Raw genomic sequence first — 15,926 nt, 5'->3', positions numbered from 1 at the left:
TGCGGCACCCCGGGGCTCCCTGCTGCTCGCCCCAACCCGTGCTGGGCTCCAGCCCAGATGCCAAGGTCTGTCCCAGGACAGCAGTTATTTCTGGCTGAGAAAGGGGGCGGAGCAGGGCTGACCCTTGGGGACCGGGATGCCGTCACCCCAGCACGGAGCAGGGCTGACCCTTGGGGACAGGGATGCTGTTGCCCTGGCATGGAGCAGGGCTGACACTCAGGGACTAGAATGGTGGCTGTGCAGCAGCAGCAGGAGGTGGCCACATGCCACATGTGCCCAGGCCACCTCGGGAATGGATCAGGGCCAGGCCGGGTGGGATAATGGCAGTTTATTTCTGAGCTGGGTATACAAGTGTGTGGCAAAGGCGAGTCGTGGTGCCTGGTGGAGTGAGGGGGAGTCTGTGTCCTGGGAAGAGCAGGCTGTGGGGTGCGGGAACCTGGGGAACAGGGATGGGCTGGCTCCAACAGTGTGTCCTGCGGAAAGGGAAGGGGTGACAGGGGCTCCCTGAACAGGGAACATGCCAGAGCCCTGGCAGCACAAATGCATCCTCCCTTCCTGGTGTTGGTCTTACTGGCACCAAGGCTGTGTCCTCTGGGTGGGTGGCTATGGTCACTGCCATAGCGCCTCTTGGCACCCCAGCCAGCTCCTGCTCACTCCGGGGTGTGACAAGTGTTTTGGGGACCCATTTCCCTCCCTGGACACCCGCTGCTCTCCCCAGGCTCTGCCACATAACTGTGTCCACCCTGATGCCCTCCTCTCCCCATCGCTCCCCCGCCCCAAACCTTCCTCTGACACTGCTGCCCTCAGAGGTGCCTCTGCCCACCCCCCAGCCCCTTGCAGGGCTCCCCATGGGGACAGCAGCTCGTCCCTGAGACACTCTAAGCATTGTCTCCTGCACTGACACCTTCTTCAAACCTTCTGCAACCTGTACCACTTCCTTCAGCCCCCCAAGAGCTCCCCACCTCCCACCCGCCCTGGCTACCACAGCACCGACTGGTCCCTGTGTGTCCCTCCCCTCCAGCCCATAGGAGTGGGGACAGGGATGGGGTAAGCCTGGGGATGGGGACAGTGACACGGTAATGGGATAGGGCTGTCCCTTTTAGCTTGGGCAGGGCGGGAGGGCACCTGTAAACGGTCCCCTTGATGTGGCAATAAATAACTTTGGCTCTCTTTTTGGTCACCAGGGAAGGATTTGGGGGAATTTCTTTGAGAAGAGGTCAAAAGTAAAAAAAAAAAAAAAAAGCCATGAAGATCTGGGGGGCTGGAATACAACATTAACTTTTCCTCTCTGAAAGCTGGTTCCAATTGTAACCATCCAGATCTGGAGGCTGGGAGAGGGTGCCTGGCCATGGCATGCACTTGGTGCTGTCCACCCCTGCCAGGTACACCATGACCCCCCGGGCAGCAGCAAACAGAGCTGCGGTGACACCCTGGGATGACACCTTGGTACTGGGGGCAGAGGGCTCACGGGGGACCGCCAAGTCCATCCCCATTGTGGCTGTGTGGCATGGGGCCAGCTGGTGGGCAGGGGCTGCAGAGGGAGGGGGCTGTGCTGGGGGCTGGCTCCCCCCATGCTGCCTGCTCTGCCTGCTCTGCCTGCTCTGCCTGCTCTGCCTGCTGACCATGCAGTCCTGCCCCAAAAGGTTAAGGGGGTAAAAATAGAGCAGGGGCATGGGATGGCAGGCAGGCAGGAGGCACCTGACCCTGCTGGCATGCCAAGGGGCTGTGGCAGCTCCTCCGGGGACTGAGGATACGGGGTTTTGGAGACCTCAACCCTGAGCGTTGGGGTCTTCCCAGTGGGGATCTGTGGGTGGCATCACCTGGGCTGGTGGGGCTGGGGAGAGGGTGGGCTGGCCAGAGATGGCTCGTCTAGGAGGTGCAGGGGGCCCCTGAGGGCAGCCCCCCTGGCTTCAGCCGCAGGCTGCTGGTCCAGCCCCGGGGGCAGAGGTTGAAGCTGTGGATGCCCGGGCTCTTGGTCCCCGAGTCTTCGGAGTCAAGGGAGACGTCCGAGTCCGTTGGGGACCGCGAGGTGCAGCGCTTGGCCAGGGCCCGCCCGCCCACCACGGGGGATGGCAAGGGGCTCTTGGGGCTGGGGGACAGCCGGGGGATGGGGCAGGAGGACATGCTGGGTGGCAGCACGAGCCGGCGCCCCTCTGCCCAGGCAGCTCGGGGCATCCCAGGGGAAGCACAGAACTGGGGGCTGTCCGCCCGGGGCGATCGCAGGGGGCTTTTGTGGGTGGGTGAGGGGCTGCCCAGGCTCCCCGGCACACTGCTGGCAGCCTGCAGTGCCATGGCTCTGCAGCCCTCCGGCCGCGCTGGCCAGGGGGACTGGGGCAGACTGGGGGGGCCGGCAGGGATGGGGGTGAAGGGCCGGGAGCCCTCCGGCCCCACGGCTTTGGGAGAGGAGCTCTTCCTCCGGGCAGCGTTGATGATGTTCCTGGCGAGCCGCGCTTGCATCTGCCGGCTGGCCCGGGGGTCGGCGTCCTGCCGCAGTGGGGACAGGGACCTCTCGCTCCATGGAGGGGACGTAGGGGGTCCCTCATCCAGCTCGGGCACCGAGGCCGGGCTGGCCCAGCCGTCCAGGCTGCCCGGGCGCCGCACCAGCCGGGGCGTCCAGGTGGGCGAGGCGGGGAGGGACGGCCGCCTTTCCTGGAGGGGGACAGACAGCGGGTTAGTGCCGGCACTGCTGGGGGGGGTGAAGGGGGGAGAGCAGAGGGACAGGAGCAGGATTGGTGCTGGGGCAAGCTTCGTGCTGGCTCAGCCCCACAGGAACTGGGGATGTATTCTCACGCATTGCACCCCCTGCAAGGGCTCCCCAAAAATGCATTTGCCTCTGCACCCCATCACCGACCAAGGAAGTTGGGTCAGGCTGAGCCTGCAATTAATCATCCTTGCCCAGAATATCACCCTGGACCTCTCACTACCTGCGGCTTTCCAAAGCCTCCCTCCAGGTGATGCACAGAGACCCCCGTGCTGCCCCAGGGATCCATCGCCCAGCAGCTGCTCCCCAGCCAGCAGGAAAGAGAAGAGCCAGGTCTGACAGCGCAGAGAGTGTATTCAGAAAGGGGGGGGACAGGAAGAAAAATGCAGGAGAAATAAAAGCATAGTCGAAAGGCAACTCATTACCACGAGGGGAGTGGTGGGAGCGAGGGATGACAGAGGCACAGCTGGACCACGAGCATCAGGCCAAGCATCAGCCAGCCCTGCCCTCCTCTGCCTGGCACATCCCTCTCTCCCGGTCGTGCCAGCAGCGCTGCCTGCCCCCAGCTCCAGCACTGAGCTTGGGAAGGGACAGGGACCTTGCACTGTCCCTGGTCCCAGCACCACGGCGCTCTGCCATTCCCCCGGGGATGCGGCTCTTCCTCCACAGTGTGGAAGAAAACGAGGACAGATCCCAAAGGAGCAGCAAAAGAGAGAGGAGCAGGCACAGTGAGGCAGAAAGGCGAGGTGTCCCCTCCGGGTTTGCTTTGGTAGGAGGCCGATAGGAGCCGGCAGGACAGAGGGACTGCGGGTCAGCGGGCAGAGCCGGCGGTGGCTGGCTGCGAGAGCTGGAAAGGCAGGAGGCGAGGAAAGGACAGAGCCAGCGATGTGATGCTCCATACAGTTTCCAGGTGAGAGAAGAGAGAAAATGCTGGCAGCCCCACAGGACGGGCAGGCTCCAGATGGCTCTTTGGGATCCCGCGGGCTCTATGCCCCCTCTATCCACTGTCCCGGCACTGCAGCCTCCCAGCTACTTCTTTTTTCTATTTCTTTTTCCCCTCTTTTCTGTGGTTGGTTTGGCTTATGGCACACCTGTGAGCAGTTAGGGAGGACTCGGCCAGTGCAGAGAAGCCTAAAACCCCCATGTGTTTCTCTCTGCCACCACTACTTGTAATAAAAAGAAGGTTTCCACACCTGCGGCTCGATGCCGGCATTCCTGGTGGAGTAGGAGGGTCTGGGTGCCTGGAAGCCTCCCTTCGCTCGGGGTGGCAGCAGGCGGCATGGGGAGGCCAGCAGCACCTCGGTCGGGGCTCCAGGACCAACATGGCTGCTGTGATTCAGGGCCAGAGCCCCGGTGGTGCCAGGAAAGGGGCTGGAGTTGGTCTGGCCGGCACTGGGCACAGCGGGAGGATGCCAGACAGGGGAAGGAGGCAACGGAGAGGTCGGGCAGGAGGTTTGCTGGGGGTAGGAGTAGGCATCAGGAAGAGAGGGTCTGGGTGGAGGCATCTCCCGGGGCATGGACCTCGCCGGACTCTTGGATGGAGAGAGGATGAAGAGCGAAGACTGGAGCTGGTAGGGCTGGTGCTTGGAGATCTCCAGCTCCTTCTGGGAGACCTCGTTCTCCATCAGGTTGCTGCTGTACAGAGAAGCTGGGGGGGTTTTGGAGGGTCTGGAGGGACTCTTGGAGGGGTGTCTGGAGACCATGGGTGACAGGCAAGCACTGGCATCATATTTCCAGGAGGGAGGCAGGGACATCGTGGGTGATGGGGACCGCAGCAGCTCTGGCTGGGAGGGAGCCTCAATGATAAACTTCTCCATCCTGGACTGCCGGCGGGCAAAGAGCTCGGCCCCCTTCCCTCTTGCTTCACTGAGGTTGTGGCTGGGCTGCGGCTTCGGCTTGGGCTGGATGGTGGGAGACTTGAGGCAGGAGGACCATGCTGGAGCATCATCAGCTGGCGGGATGTGCTGCTCACCCCTGGCTGCGCTGTTGGGGACAAAGTTGGCAGCTTCAGCCCCGAGGGCGAAGGGCTCATCCTCAGCACCGGGCTCCCCCTGGTCCTTCTGCTTCTTCCTGCTGTCTGCACTCTGAACCAGGTCCAAGAGATCAGGGTTAGGGCCCAGCTTTGGCTTCTCAACAAAGGTGAACATGGACTTTTTGCCAGCTCTCCGGGCGGCTGACTCCTCCAGGATCCCCGTTTTGGGCAGAGGGTTTGGTCCGCTCACCCCACAGCCCATGGGGGGACCTGGCAGCACCTTCTGCTCCCGGGGTGGGTACAGGGCTGAGTAGGCAGGGGGTGAGCGGACACGTGTGAGCGGCGGGGGGCTGCTCAGCGTCTCTGCGTAGGTGGGCGGTGGGGGCAGCTCGGCAGCAGGGGGTCCCTCTGTGGGCTGGCCACTGGTGCGGGGTGCCTGGGTGCCAAAGGGTCTGGCCGTCCGGTTCTTCACTGGCTTGGGCTTGGCCAGGGTGAGATGGACCTCATAGTACTGCCGGCCCTGCATCCCGTTCTGCCGCTGGCCAGCTGGGGATGCCATCCCTGTGGCTGTCCCCACGGGTGCACTGGGCACCTTGCCAGGCACCTCGCTGTTCTTCCCTTCCTCGGGGCTCTGCGGCAGGGCAAGAGCCACTGTGCTGGGCCCCACAGGGGCTCCCGCATCCCTGAGCCCCTCCCCCCCACTCTCCATCCCACTGGCCCCCCTCTCCTGCATGCCGTTGGTGGTGGCTGATGCCATGTTCTCCTTCAGGTAGACACTAAGCGGGACCTGCTGGACATCAGCAGGCGGCTCCCGACACGGGGAGGCGTTTGCCTGCAGCCCCTCTCCTGGCGCACTGGGCTGCTCAGGCTCCGGCTTCATCCCAGGCCCCTCGCCCTCCTCCATGGCTGCTTGCTGAGGCTGGGGTGCGGGGCTCAGCGGCAGGCCCCCACCATGCCCAGCCCCGGCGAGCCCATCGACGCGCTGCTTGCGGCGGTTGAAGAGCAGGACGCCCTTGGAGCTGGGGCTGGGTGCCGTGGTGAGCTGCACCGCGATCCGCCGGCTCCGTGCCTTTGCCTCCTTCAGCTCCTTCTCAGAGAGGCTGGCGCTACGGGAGAGACCTGGGCAGAGGGGAGAGGGCAGTTAGGGGGACTCAGAGGGGACGTGGGATTTTAGGCCTCCACGCCAGCACTGGCAGCCCTTCCTCCAGGTATCCCCCAGCATCCCAACCCCTTCTTCCCCAGCAGCTGGGTGAAGGCAGGAGTGATACTCCAGGGCTGGGGTACCCAGGGGGGATATCGTAGTCCAAGGGTGATGGGGACCCAGCGCGGCCCCCGCCAAGATGCTGAGCTGCAGCTCTGCATGCTGGAGGGACAGATGGCAAAGCCCAGGGGACACCCAGGGGCACACAGGACCTTTTCTCCCATCCCGCCCTGTATTTTGACTGGGTTCTGCAAGCCCACTGTGGTGACCATATGGGAAAGGAATTTCTCCAAGGGTTTCAGCAGGTCTCAGGTTGCAGCTCGCATGGTTTTGGCCCCTGGCTCAAAGAGGCGGTGGGCAGGGAAGGGGTCAGCTCGCGTTCCCCAGCCCCTTGCCCTGAATCCCGGCACGCTCAGCCCCAAACAGGGCAGGAAACAAACCCAGTGTCAGCCAGAAGATGCCAGCCCGCCATAACCTCATGGCAAGACCGGTGGCCAGCCCCATCTGGGGACTGATTGATGGAGCAACACGAGATGGCAGCAGCCGACAGAAGCTGTGCAGATCCTGACCTGCCGGACACAGACACAGCCCACAGCAAGGAGCCAACCTCATGCCTCGGGAGCCTACACAAGTGCTAAAAGCAAAGTGCTAAAAGCCAGGAGAAAGCCCCGCAGCAAGCAGCCAGAGTGCTGCTGCGCCTCTCGTGTGCTGGCCAGAAGGTCAGGGCACCAGCCCTTCCCGAAGGCCAAAAGGATGTGGAGCTGCCAGGAACGCATTTTCTCAGGGTGAGCAATTTCCTACAAGCTCACCCTGAAGCACCCGCGGGAAGGGCAGTGTCCCCAGCCCTGCCGAGGCCACTGCTTGGGGACAGACACCAGTGCGGAGCACCAGCACTGCCCCAGTACCCACCAGGGGTGCAGCCCCCTCCCCAGGTGATGCCGGGGTGGCTGTGATGGGGTGTTCCCACTCCAGCTCTGGCCAGGAGGTGGGTGGCCAGGGCTGCCGGCCCCGAGCCTCGCTCCCCCAAGCGTTGCCAGCACCCGCTCCCCTTCCCTTCCCATCCCTTCCCTTCTTCCCTTCCTTCATGTGTTTCTCATTTTCTTGCCTTCTGTGCCGCTTGGGAGCCTTCCAGGATATTTTCAGCAGTGGCTCAGCCTAGCAGCGAGGGAAGGGATGGATGACTAAGCCAAACACTTCCAGCAAGCCCACAGTAAAGCGGGAGGGCTGCTGCAAACTGGGTACCTCTTCTTCCTCACCATTCATCCCTCCTGCCTCCCTCAGCACCCAGCAAGTCCCAGCCCTGGCCCCAGCACCACCAAAGAGTGCAGGATGGCCCTGCCTCCCCCAAGTGGCTAGAGAGGAGGAGGAGAGTGGATGAAGCCTTCAGGCTGCCCGACAGGAGGGTTTTGGCTGTGCACGGTGGAGAGAAGGCAGAGATGCCAGTGGAAACTCTCTCCTGGAGACAAGGAGCCTGTCCGCAGTGGCGACGCCGGCGGCCAACATCTCCCCCGGTTAGCGCCCGGTATTGTTTAATGCCCCATTTCTATTTGCTTTGGCGGCAGCACAGAGCGGGGCCGCGGTTTCCTCCGGCCGGGCTGGCTGGAGGGCAGCCAGCACCACAGCTCCCACTCCGCGGGGTCACCCTCACTGCCTTTATCTCCGAAAAGGAGGAGAAATACGGCCAAGGAGCTGTTGAGAAACAAGCCACAGGCTCCAGATGTCTGCAAATTTCATGCTCCTAGCCGAGCATCCCTGCTTCCTTGGAGGCCGAGGCCGCCTAAGAAGCCGAGCTCTCGGCGGAGCCATTTCGCAGCCTCTCACTCTTGCTACTGCCTTTTAACAGCAACGGAGGGGCCCTGGGGGATCTTGTCTGTGCTGGAGGGATGACTCAGCTCCTGGCCAGCCAGTTCCTGCTTGGACTAGCCGCCGGATACACTCCTGTGTAGCCAGGATCAGTGCCGGGATCTCTCCGCCAGGATTTTGCCCCCAGGTATCCCCATCCCTTGCTGCCACCCTGGGCACAGGCATCCCCCTGGGCCAGGGTGTGCTAAAGGGTGGGAGCCCCCACCTGAAATCCCCCGCCTGGCATCCATTCTCAGCATTGCCTTGTGGCACCCCATCTCCTACTCTCTTCCAGCAGCCCCTCTGCACCTGCCTACCTGGTACCCACCATTCCCTGCTGGAAATGAATCTCTCGGGATACTAATGGGGATGCTGGGGGTAAGAAATGCTCTTCACATGCAATTTTTCTCTCACAGATGGGAAGCACCAAAGCCTCCAGCAGGCCAGAGGAAATTGCAGAGGCCAACCTGAACACTGCCCTGCTTGCACAGCCACACACAGCCCAGTGGACAGATGGATGGACAGATGGACGCAGGCACCATTGCAAATGTGGCTCATCACTAATCAACCGGGGGTGACGTACCATCCCCAACAAAAGGACAGAGACCACCTCCCTCCCCTCTCTGCTCCAGCCTGAGCCGTGGGATCAGCATATTTGACCTGGTGCAAGAGCCTTTAGTCATCTACCATGGTGGCCCGAGGGACCCTGTCACCCGGGGTGGCTCCTGCACCCCTCGCTCCCCTCCCAGATGGAGGGAACATCCCTTCATCCTTCCCTGCCAGCCAGGGAGCCTTGGGCGGGCTCCGGCTGGGTGCTTCCTTCCTGATGAAAACATCCAGGTGCTGTGGAGGAGAAGGAGGGGCACAGGGCCTAAGGCAGCCCAAGCAGCACAGGGAGGAGGCGAAAGCAAAACTGTGCATGGCTGAGGGTGCCAGGAGCTTGTGCAGCACTGGAAACTGTCTTCCGCCCATTAACGCCAGTCCAGCCCAAAATCCGAAGGATAACCGGCACTTCTTGCGCTCTTCCACTCTTCCTTCCTTTCCACGCCACGCACCGGCTCGCCACCACGCTGCCCTTCGGGAAGGAAATGTCTCCCCTCTCCAAATGTCCCGGCTTCTTCCAAGAACAATGAATCCAGCCACGCCAGCCCTCTCCGCTGCTGCATCCCCATGTTGGGGGTCCCCTGGCAGCCCCCAGCCCTCTGGTCCAGGGATGCTGAGGAAGGAGATGCTCCCTGTTCCTCACAGGACTGCTGGACTCCTGGCACACATGAGCAGCCGGCCAACAGCCCTGGAGTGCTAATTCAGTGCAATACACTCCAGCTCTGGCCAGAGAAGCCTATAGATATCTATATATTTATATAGGCACTTGCTCTATAGGTTTGCCATTGCTCATGGGGTGACTTCCAGCAACATCCCCCAAGTATAGATAGGGCTTAACAGCTTCTTACCAAGCTGTCAGTCATCCTTCCTGCAGCAAGTACTGTGCTTTCTCCTCCAGAGTGAGGATGACGAAGGTGATGAAAGGCATTTCTGTTGCTCTCCCTTCCTGGCCAGATTGGGGAAAAATAATTCCTTCCAGCTCAGCTTTCCGTGCAAAGGATGGGTCCCGTCCCACAGCACTACTGTAGAGCATCTGAAGTCCAGCCAGGAACGGCTGGAGTCACCATCCCACCCCCAATGATGGCAAAAGATGTATCAGACCCTCCTTGTGTCCCGCCCTGACCTGCCATGGACTTCAAGAGCTGGCATGACATGAGGATTGGGCCCCAAATTGCAGGGAGAGGAGATACCCAGGGCTCTCTGAGGCTGACAGATTCAGTGGAAGCTGCTGGTCTTGATGTGGCTGGGATGTCACAAGAAGAAAAACAATGACTTGGAAGCTGTCACCTTGCAGGTGTGGGTGGCTGCAAGCATCAGGCATGGTGGTGAGAAGCCCTTGCATGGAGAAGCCCAAAGATACCAGAGTCCCCGTAGGGCCAGCAGGATGAAACAAGCCATGTGAAATCTCAGCCTCAGGGCTGGCAGGCGACTGCAAAATCTTTAGTTTGGGCTCTGTCCCTAGCCTGCTCCTGGTCTGGATGCTCGGCCATCCCAGTGCTGCAGCCCACCTTGGCAAGTTCACAGGAGGATGCTCAGGGTGTCCCGCTGCCCCGCCCCCCCCCAGCTCCCCGGCTGTCCAGGGCCAGGCAGAGCACAGACCAGAAACCCCAAATCCACCTTCGCGCAGTGCAGCAGCTGTGATCCATAAGGAGCAGGAACCTTTCCCCTTTTCCCAAGCAGTTTCCCAAGCCCAAGCAGTTTCTTGGGCTGCTGTGGGTCAACTCAAACGGTGCCTCTTTCTGGCAAAATCCCACCAGCAAAACCAAGAATTAAACCAAGACAAACCCATTTCCAGAGGGATGCATGCCACCATGCCACCTCCCTGCCACAAACCCAAATGCAAATCTAAAGCCAGGCGGTGCTGGGGAGGGTAATCCAGTGTTTTCACCCAAACACTGAGGGCTTTGGACACCAAGGAAATGTAAGCAGGTTTTTTGGCAGAGAAGCCAACTGGCCTTTTGCCCCAACTACAGCTGTGCAGGATTTTTTGCAATGTGCACTAACTCACACACATTTAAGTCTGCGCTTCCCTCCCGCTCACAGTTATCCCAAATAATCTGCTGCTAGGAAAACAAGGAGGGTAGCGCAGACATGCAGTTGAGCTAGCTAGGAACAGATACCATTCAAACACATGGATGAAAAGACGACAATTTTCTGCCTCGTTCCCAGCTTCCAACTCTCTTATACCCCAGATATAAAACCTCCATAAAGTTTTTATCCATGCTACCCCTCCAGACCCAAAAATCCCTGGCTCAGGCAGTGGGTGCTGTGGTGGGGGCAACCTCGCCTGCCTGGCAGGACGCACTGTGCTGGGCCTCTCCTCGCGGGCGCCTTTGCCAGTGACAAAATCTGGCACAGCGAGAAAATTCGATGCGCTTGCAAGTTTTCCCTGTGCTCTGTTTGCAAGGGCTTTGCTGGATTTGGAGCTGTTTGCCTCCCCAAGCTCCTCCCGGCTTGCAGCTGTGCCCCTGCCTTGCCTAGTGCTCAGCACCCAAATCCTGCTGGAAAGGGCCCCACAGTCTCCAAGCAGCAAGCCCTGGGGCACCCATCTCCCATGTGGGGGAGGAAGAGATGGGGCTGGGGGCATTAATATTGAATGGAGGCTGGCTGCCCCTGCCCCAGCCCCACTTCCCCAGGCTCGTCAAGCCGAGAGGATGCAGTGAGCAGCCCCAGCCCTGCATGCATCCGCAACGGGGAAGAACAGGCTGCTGCTACTGCAAAAGTGGAGGCAGCACCTTCCCCCAGCCAGCCAAAATTAAGCTTTTAGCTTTGCAAAAGAAGGCTGGAACCTGACAGACTTCCTCCAGGCTGCTCTGCCATCCATCTGCCCAGAGCGCAGCAAAGCCAGCCCATCCCATCACCAGGTAGTATGGGGACCCGATCCTGGCTGGCAAGTGAGTCCCAGCCCTGCTGTGCCTGCTGGTGCTTGGACTCGCTGCGACACATCCCAGGCGGTGGGGCCCCGGTGACAGCCCTGCCAGGCTGGTGCCACGAGCCAGAGGCGCTGGCTTGGCAAGAGAAGGTCATCTGGCTTGGCTTGTCCCCATGGGATGGACGGAGCAGGGAGGGCAGTGGGATGAAACGGGGCCTTCGTCTGTCCCTTGCACAACCCCCGAGGGATCCATCCTGCTGGCTGCCAGCCCCAGGGACAGACCTCGTGTCTCCAGCACCGGGTGGCACGGCCAGGGGAGATCACGTCCCAGTCGCAGGGGTCAGGGGACATTGCCTTGGGAAGAGGCTCTGCAGAGCTGGAAGGTGCCACGCTGCCGAGCCCCCCACGTCCCCCCGTGCCGGACCTCCGAGGGTGGGCAGAGGGAACCGGCACCCACCCGGCTTATTTATAGAGAAAGAAACGCTGCCTGCCCCGCTCGCCTGCCCTTTGCCCACAACCGGCACCCCTCGGGGGGTTCCGGGCGCCCATGCTCCCCTGCCACCTCCATACACCCCCAGACCCCCATGCACCCCCAGCACCCCCCGTGCACTGCCAGCCCCCGCCACCCCCGGACATCCCCAAACACGGTACCCCCCTGGCACCCCCTGCTGCCCTCCGCCCCCCCGCCCCCCGCTTGTGCACTGGCACCCCTCGTCCCCCGGCCCCTGCCCCGGCCGCCCCAGCCCCGCAGCCCCGCCCGGGGGCAGCCCCCGCCTCCCCAGCCCCGGCCCTACCCGCGGTGCCGGTGCCGGTGCCGCCGCCGCCCCTCGCAGCCCGACTGCACCGGGGAGGAGGCGGCGGGCAGGAAAGTTGCGGCAGCTCCGCCCTCGGAGCGGGCCCAGGGGGGCGGCGGGCGGGGGCCGGGGCCGGGGGGTGGCGGGTCCCGCCGGCCCTGCCCCTGCCCGCCGCGCCCGCCCGACCGGACGGGATGGGTCCCCCTCCCCGGCGGCACCGGCAGCCGCCCCGCCGCCCCGGCTGCCCCCCGCGGCCCTGCTCTGCCGCTTCCCGTCCCGGCTGGGTCTGCCCTGAGCCCGCTGCCAGGGTGGGAGCAGGCGGGGCATCCCCCTACCCAGCCCTGCGCATCCCCCTACCCAGCCTGGAGCATCCCCTTATCCAGCCCGGAGCATCCCCCTACCCAGCCTGGAGCATCCCCCTACCCAGCCCTGCGCATCCCCCTACCCAGCCTGGAGCATCCCCTTATCCAGCCCGGAGCATCCCCCTACCCAGACCTATGCATCACCTTATCCAGACCTGTGCATCCCCCTCACCCAGACCTGTGCGTCCCCTTTACCCAGCCTGGGGCATCCCCTTACTCAGCCCTCACCCCCTTTCCCTCCTCCCAGCAGTGCTGGGGACCTGCAGCACCTTACGTTTCAGACGCTGGCAGGGAAGCAGGATCTCCCCTTGCTGCCAGTTTCCCCAGTGCTGAAAGGGTTGGGGTGCTTGGAACAGGGCAAAAATCTAGCACTGGTGTTACCACCCTGGGGACCCTCCGGGAAGAGCACCAAAAGCCCTCTGCCAGGAGTGGTCTGCTCCCAGTGACAAGGGGACCACAGCCCTGGGACGGATGATTCCTGGGGAACCAGTATCACCTTGCACCTCCACCACCCTGCTCCTGCTGGGGCTGCAGAGTCCTTGCTGGCTGCAGAGCTCCCAGGCACTGCTGCAGGTGGGACCAGCCTCACCCCCTTCCCTTGCCTGTCCACACCACAGGATGAGCTCTTGGCCTTATTTTTTGCTTTTCTAATTTCCTTTCTGCCTGTCCCTCTTTGCTTTTTTGTGCTTTTCTGGTTTTTGAGGGAGACTGGCGCTGGCTCAGCAGCCCCCGGGGTGTGAAACCTTCCGTTTATTTGCACACCAGACAGAGAAACCAGTCCTGCCTCCTGCATCTCCCAGCTGCTGCCTCTACCCGGGGCTCCTGCGCTCCCCAGCCTGCCCCGAGAGGTGCCAACCAGCTTGGGCCGCTGTGCCAGATATTTGGGAGCAGCCAGCCTGGCCTTGGGCTGCTGGACGGGGACCAAAGGGGAACCTGGGACCTGCCTGGGTGGGTCTGCAGCGCTCGGGGGGCACCCGCTTGGCTCCCGGCTCTCAGGGCCACCCCTACACAATTGTGGGGGTGGGTGGATGCACCTCTTTCTCTTGCAAGAGCTCCATGGGGTTGGGGGTTCCCGCACCCAGGACCAGCTAAGGAGAAGAGGAGCAAATCCCTGACATCTCCTGGGGATGCTCCTACAAACATCCTGCTGCAGAGGCAGCCCCGATGCCACCTGCACGGGGACCTGCCCTTCCTTCCCTCTGCCGCTGTCCCTGCTCTGAATTAAACCTCTCCTTTGCAAACCTGCAGGGTTTTTGCAAGGTTCTGGCGCTCCTCCCAGTGCTCAGGACCCTCAGTGACATCCTGCCCGGAGGCTCTGGAAAGTCTGACGGGTCCCGCAGGCAGTGGCTGGTGGTGATCTCACTTGGAGGGGGAGGAAACGGGACAGACAAACTCTTTCCAACAAACCTGTTGAGTTACTTTAAAATTCCAGGCTGGCAGCAAAAGTGCTGGATGGCGGTGCGGGTTAGGAAAATGCTGAGCCTGGACAGAATCAGGCCTGACCTTTCCCTGCCACAGATCTGCCATCCCAGAGCAGAGTGAGAAATGGGAAGACTATTTGGGTCCATCTGGTTTGTGTGCTGAGCCCTGAAACACGACGCCCGTACGGCCGAGCGAGCTGCTGGGGCAGCAGTGAGCCAAAGGGCTTGGCTGAGCTTCCCAGCCCTTGTCCCATCCAGGGAGCTGCTGGTTTTGAGGATGTCTGACACCCCAAAAAGGCGAGGGGATGGACTCTGGACACCAGGTTCATGCTGAGCATCCCCAGCCGGTGCCGACCCTCCTCATCCTGGGAGCTACTTGGGGAAAACCAGGCTCTGAGCAGAGCAGCAGCATCTGATAATGCCATCCCATGGGGACAGTGACACACCTGCCTTGGCGCCGCGTGGCAGCTGAGATAACAGCTGGGCAGGAGGAAAATAGAAAGAAGGGTGGAAACAGGGTTTAAAAATGGGTCTAATGCCTGTAAAAGGATGAGTCTAATCCTGTGGGAGCATCTCCCCTGGGTGGGGAGGTCCAGGCGTGGGAGCGGCCACAGTAACCCTAGATATGTGCCTGTGCTTGTGTCACCATGGCTGAAGGGACAGTCATGGGCAGAGAGGAACGGCTGCGAAACAGGGCTGTGAAGCGAGGCGATGGCAGAGAGCATTGTAGGAAGCAACCAGCCTGAAATAAAGTGCTTAATTTTTAAACCAGGGGCTGAAAAGAGATGGATGGCCCCAAGCCACGTAATGAATGCTTGTCCATCGCCACCCCAACTGAGATGTCCCTGTCCCAGGCAGCACCCCAGGAGCTGGCCCTCATCACCCCCCCTTTGCAGAGTCCTGGCAAGCACCACGGCCAGGATGAGGGGTGGGAAGCCCACCCCTCTTGTGCCCCACTTGGGGTTTGGTTGAACTCGGAGATCACAGGAACCCTCCCGCCGTCTTCCCACCCCCCTCCCGAGAAAAGCCACAGATTCCTCCTTATTTTCAAGGCCAGAGAGATCATCTCAGGCTAAAAAAGTCCCAGCGGCTGGGCTGGGAGCCTGGAACGTCTAATCCAGCGGCGGCCCTGGGAAGAGCCAGGCATTCCCACCACCATGCCAGGCAGTGGCAGCCCTGGCCCCAGCGGCACAGCAGCACTTTTTGGGAAGGGGGGGTGGCCAAAGGGGGTTTCTCTTACCCACTTTCCTCGGCTTGCTGGCAGGGTTGATGAGGACCTGTTGGATCTTCACCACTTTCCACTCCTGGCTAGGGTCGGCCGTGGGGCTGGCTGCTGTGGGGGGCAGCTCTGAGGCAGAGCTGGAGCATTCTGGGGGGCCTGTGGGCTCAGCCACCAAGGCCAGGTTGCTGCCATCCAACGTGGGACCCGGTATGTCCCCACCGAGCCCCTCAGGCCCCCACCGGCAGCTCCTGCTTGCCTTCCCTCCCAGTGGCCCTGAACATCCCTCTTGCTTGACCGGCTCAAAGGCAGGGGCATCCCGGAACTGATGGCACCTCTGCTCCCCTCTGCTCCCCCTCTCCTGCCAACAGACAGTGTCCCCCTCGGGGTCCCCTTTGGCCGCCCCACAGACACGGGATTTTTGCACAGCCTCGCTGGGTGTGGGGCAGCCAGGCTGGGTTTGCAGACAGGGCTGCCGTAGCCTTGCCTTCAGCATCTTTGCAGCTCTCCTTCACTGGCACTCCATGGACTTTCAGACCAGCTCCGCATGGCCAGGGGGCTGGCTCCTCCCTGGCAGTGTCCCTCAGAGCATGGGCAGTGTCCAAGAGGGAAGATGGCCACACGCTGGGCACGAGCCCAGCTTTACTCCTCTTGCAGGCAGTAGGACCAGGCACGATGCCACAGGAGCAGGCAGCTTTCAGAGACCCAGCTGTAGGGTTCTGCCCAGAGAAGACACATCAGCAAGGAGGATTTTGTAGGAATTTCTCTTTTCTAGGCAGGCACACAGAGGAGCAGTGTCCAAGGACCTGTGCAAAGGAAGGAGGGGGAGCATTGAGGATGCTTGTTCATGCACTGGTTTCCTCTGGCCACAGCTAGCAAAGCAGCTCCCAGTGTCCCCAGTCTGGGCTCCAGCCATAGCACTGCTCCCTGTGAAGAGGG

The 15,926-nt window shown here is 61.8% G+C and overlaps 1 protein-coding gene across 1 annotated transcript; it reads right to left on the bottom strand.

The window, feature by feature from the left end:
- Positions 1 to 313: 313 nt before the first annotated feature.
- SYNPO (synaptopodin) lies at positions 314 to 15,483 on the bottom strand. The gene is made up of 3 exons (XM_037396640.1): positions 15,009 to 15,483; positions 3,895 to 5,792; positions 314 to 2,649 (listed from the first exon to the last, which is right to left on the bottom strand). The coding sequence occupies exons 1-3, from the start codon at positions 15,481 to 15,483 to the stop codon at positions 1,870 to 1,872; spliced, it is 3,153 nt and encodes a 1,050-aa protein (XP_037252537.1). The 3' UTR covers positions 314 to 1,869.
- Between the last annotated feature and the right edge of the window lie 443 nt (positions 15,484 to 15,926).

The sequence above is a fragment of the Falco rusticolus genome, chromosome 8 (assembly GCF_015220075.1).
Source record: "Falco rusticolus isolate bFalRus1 chromosome 8, bFalRus1.pri, whole genome shotgun sequence".
Lineage (NCBI taxonomy): Eukaryota > Metazoa > Chordata > Aves > Falconiformes > Falconidae > Falco > Falco rusticolus.
This window is presented reverse-complemented; position numbering and strand designations above follow the sequence as displayed.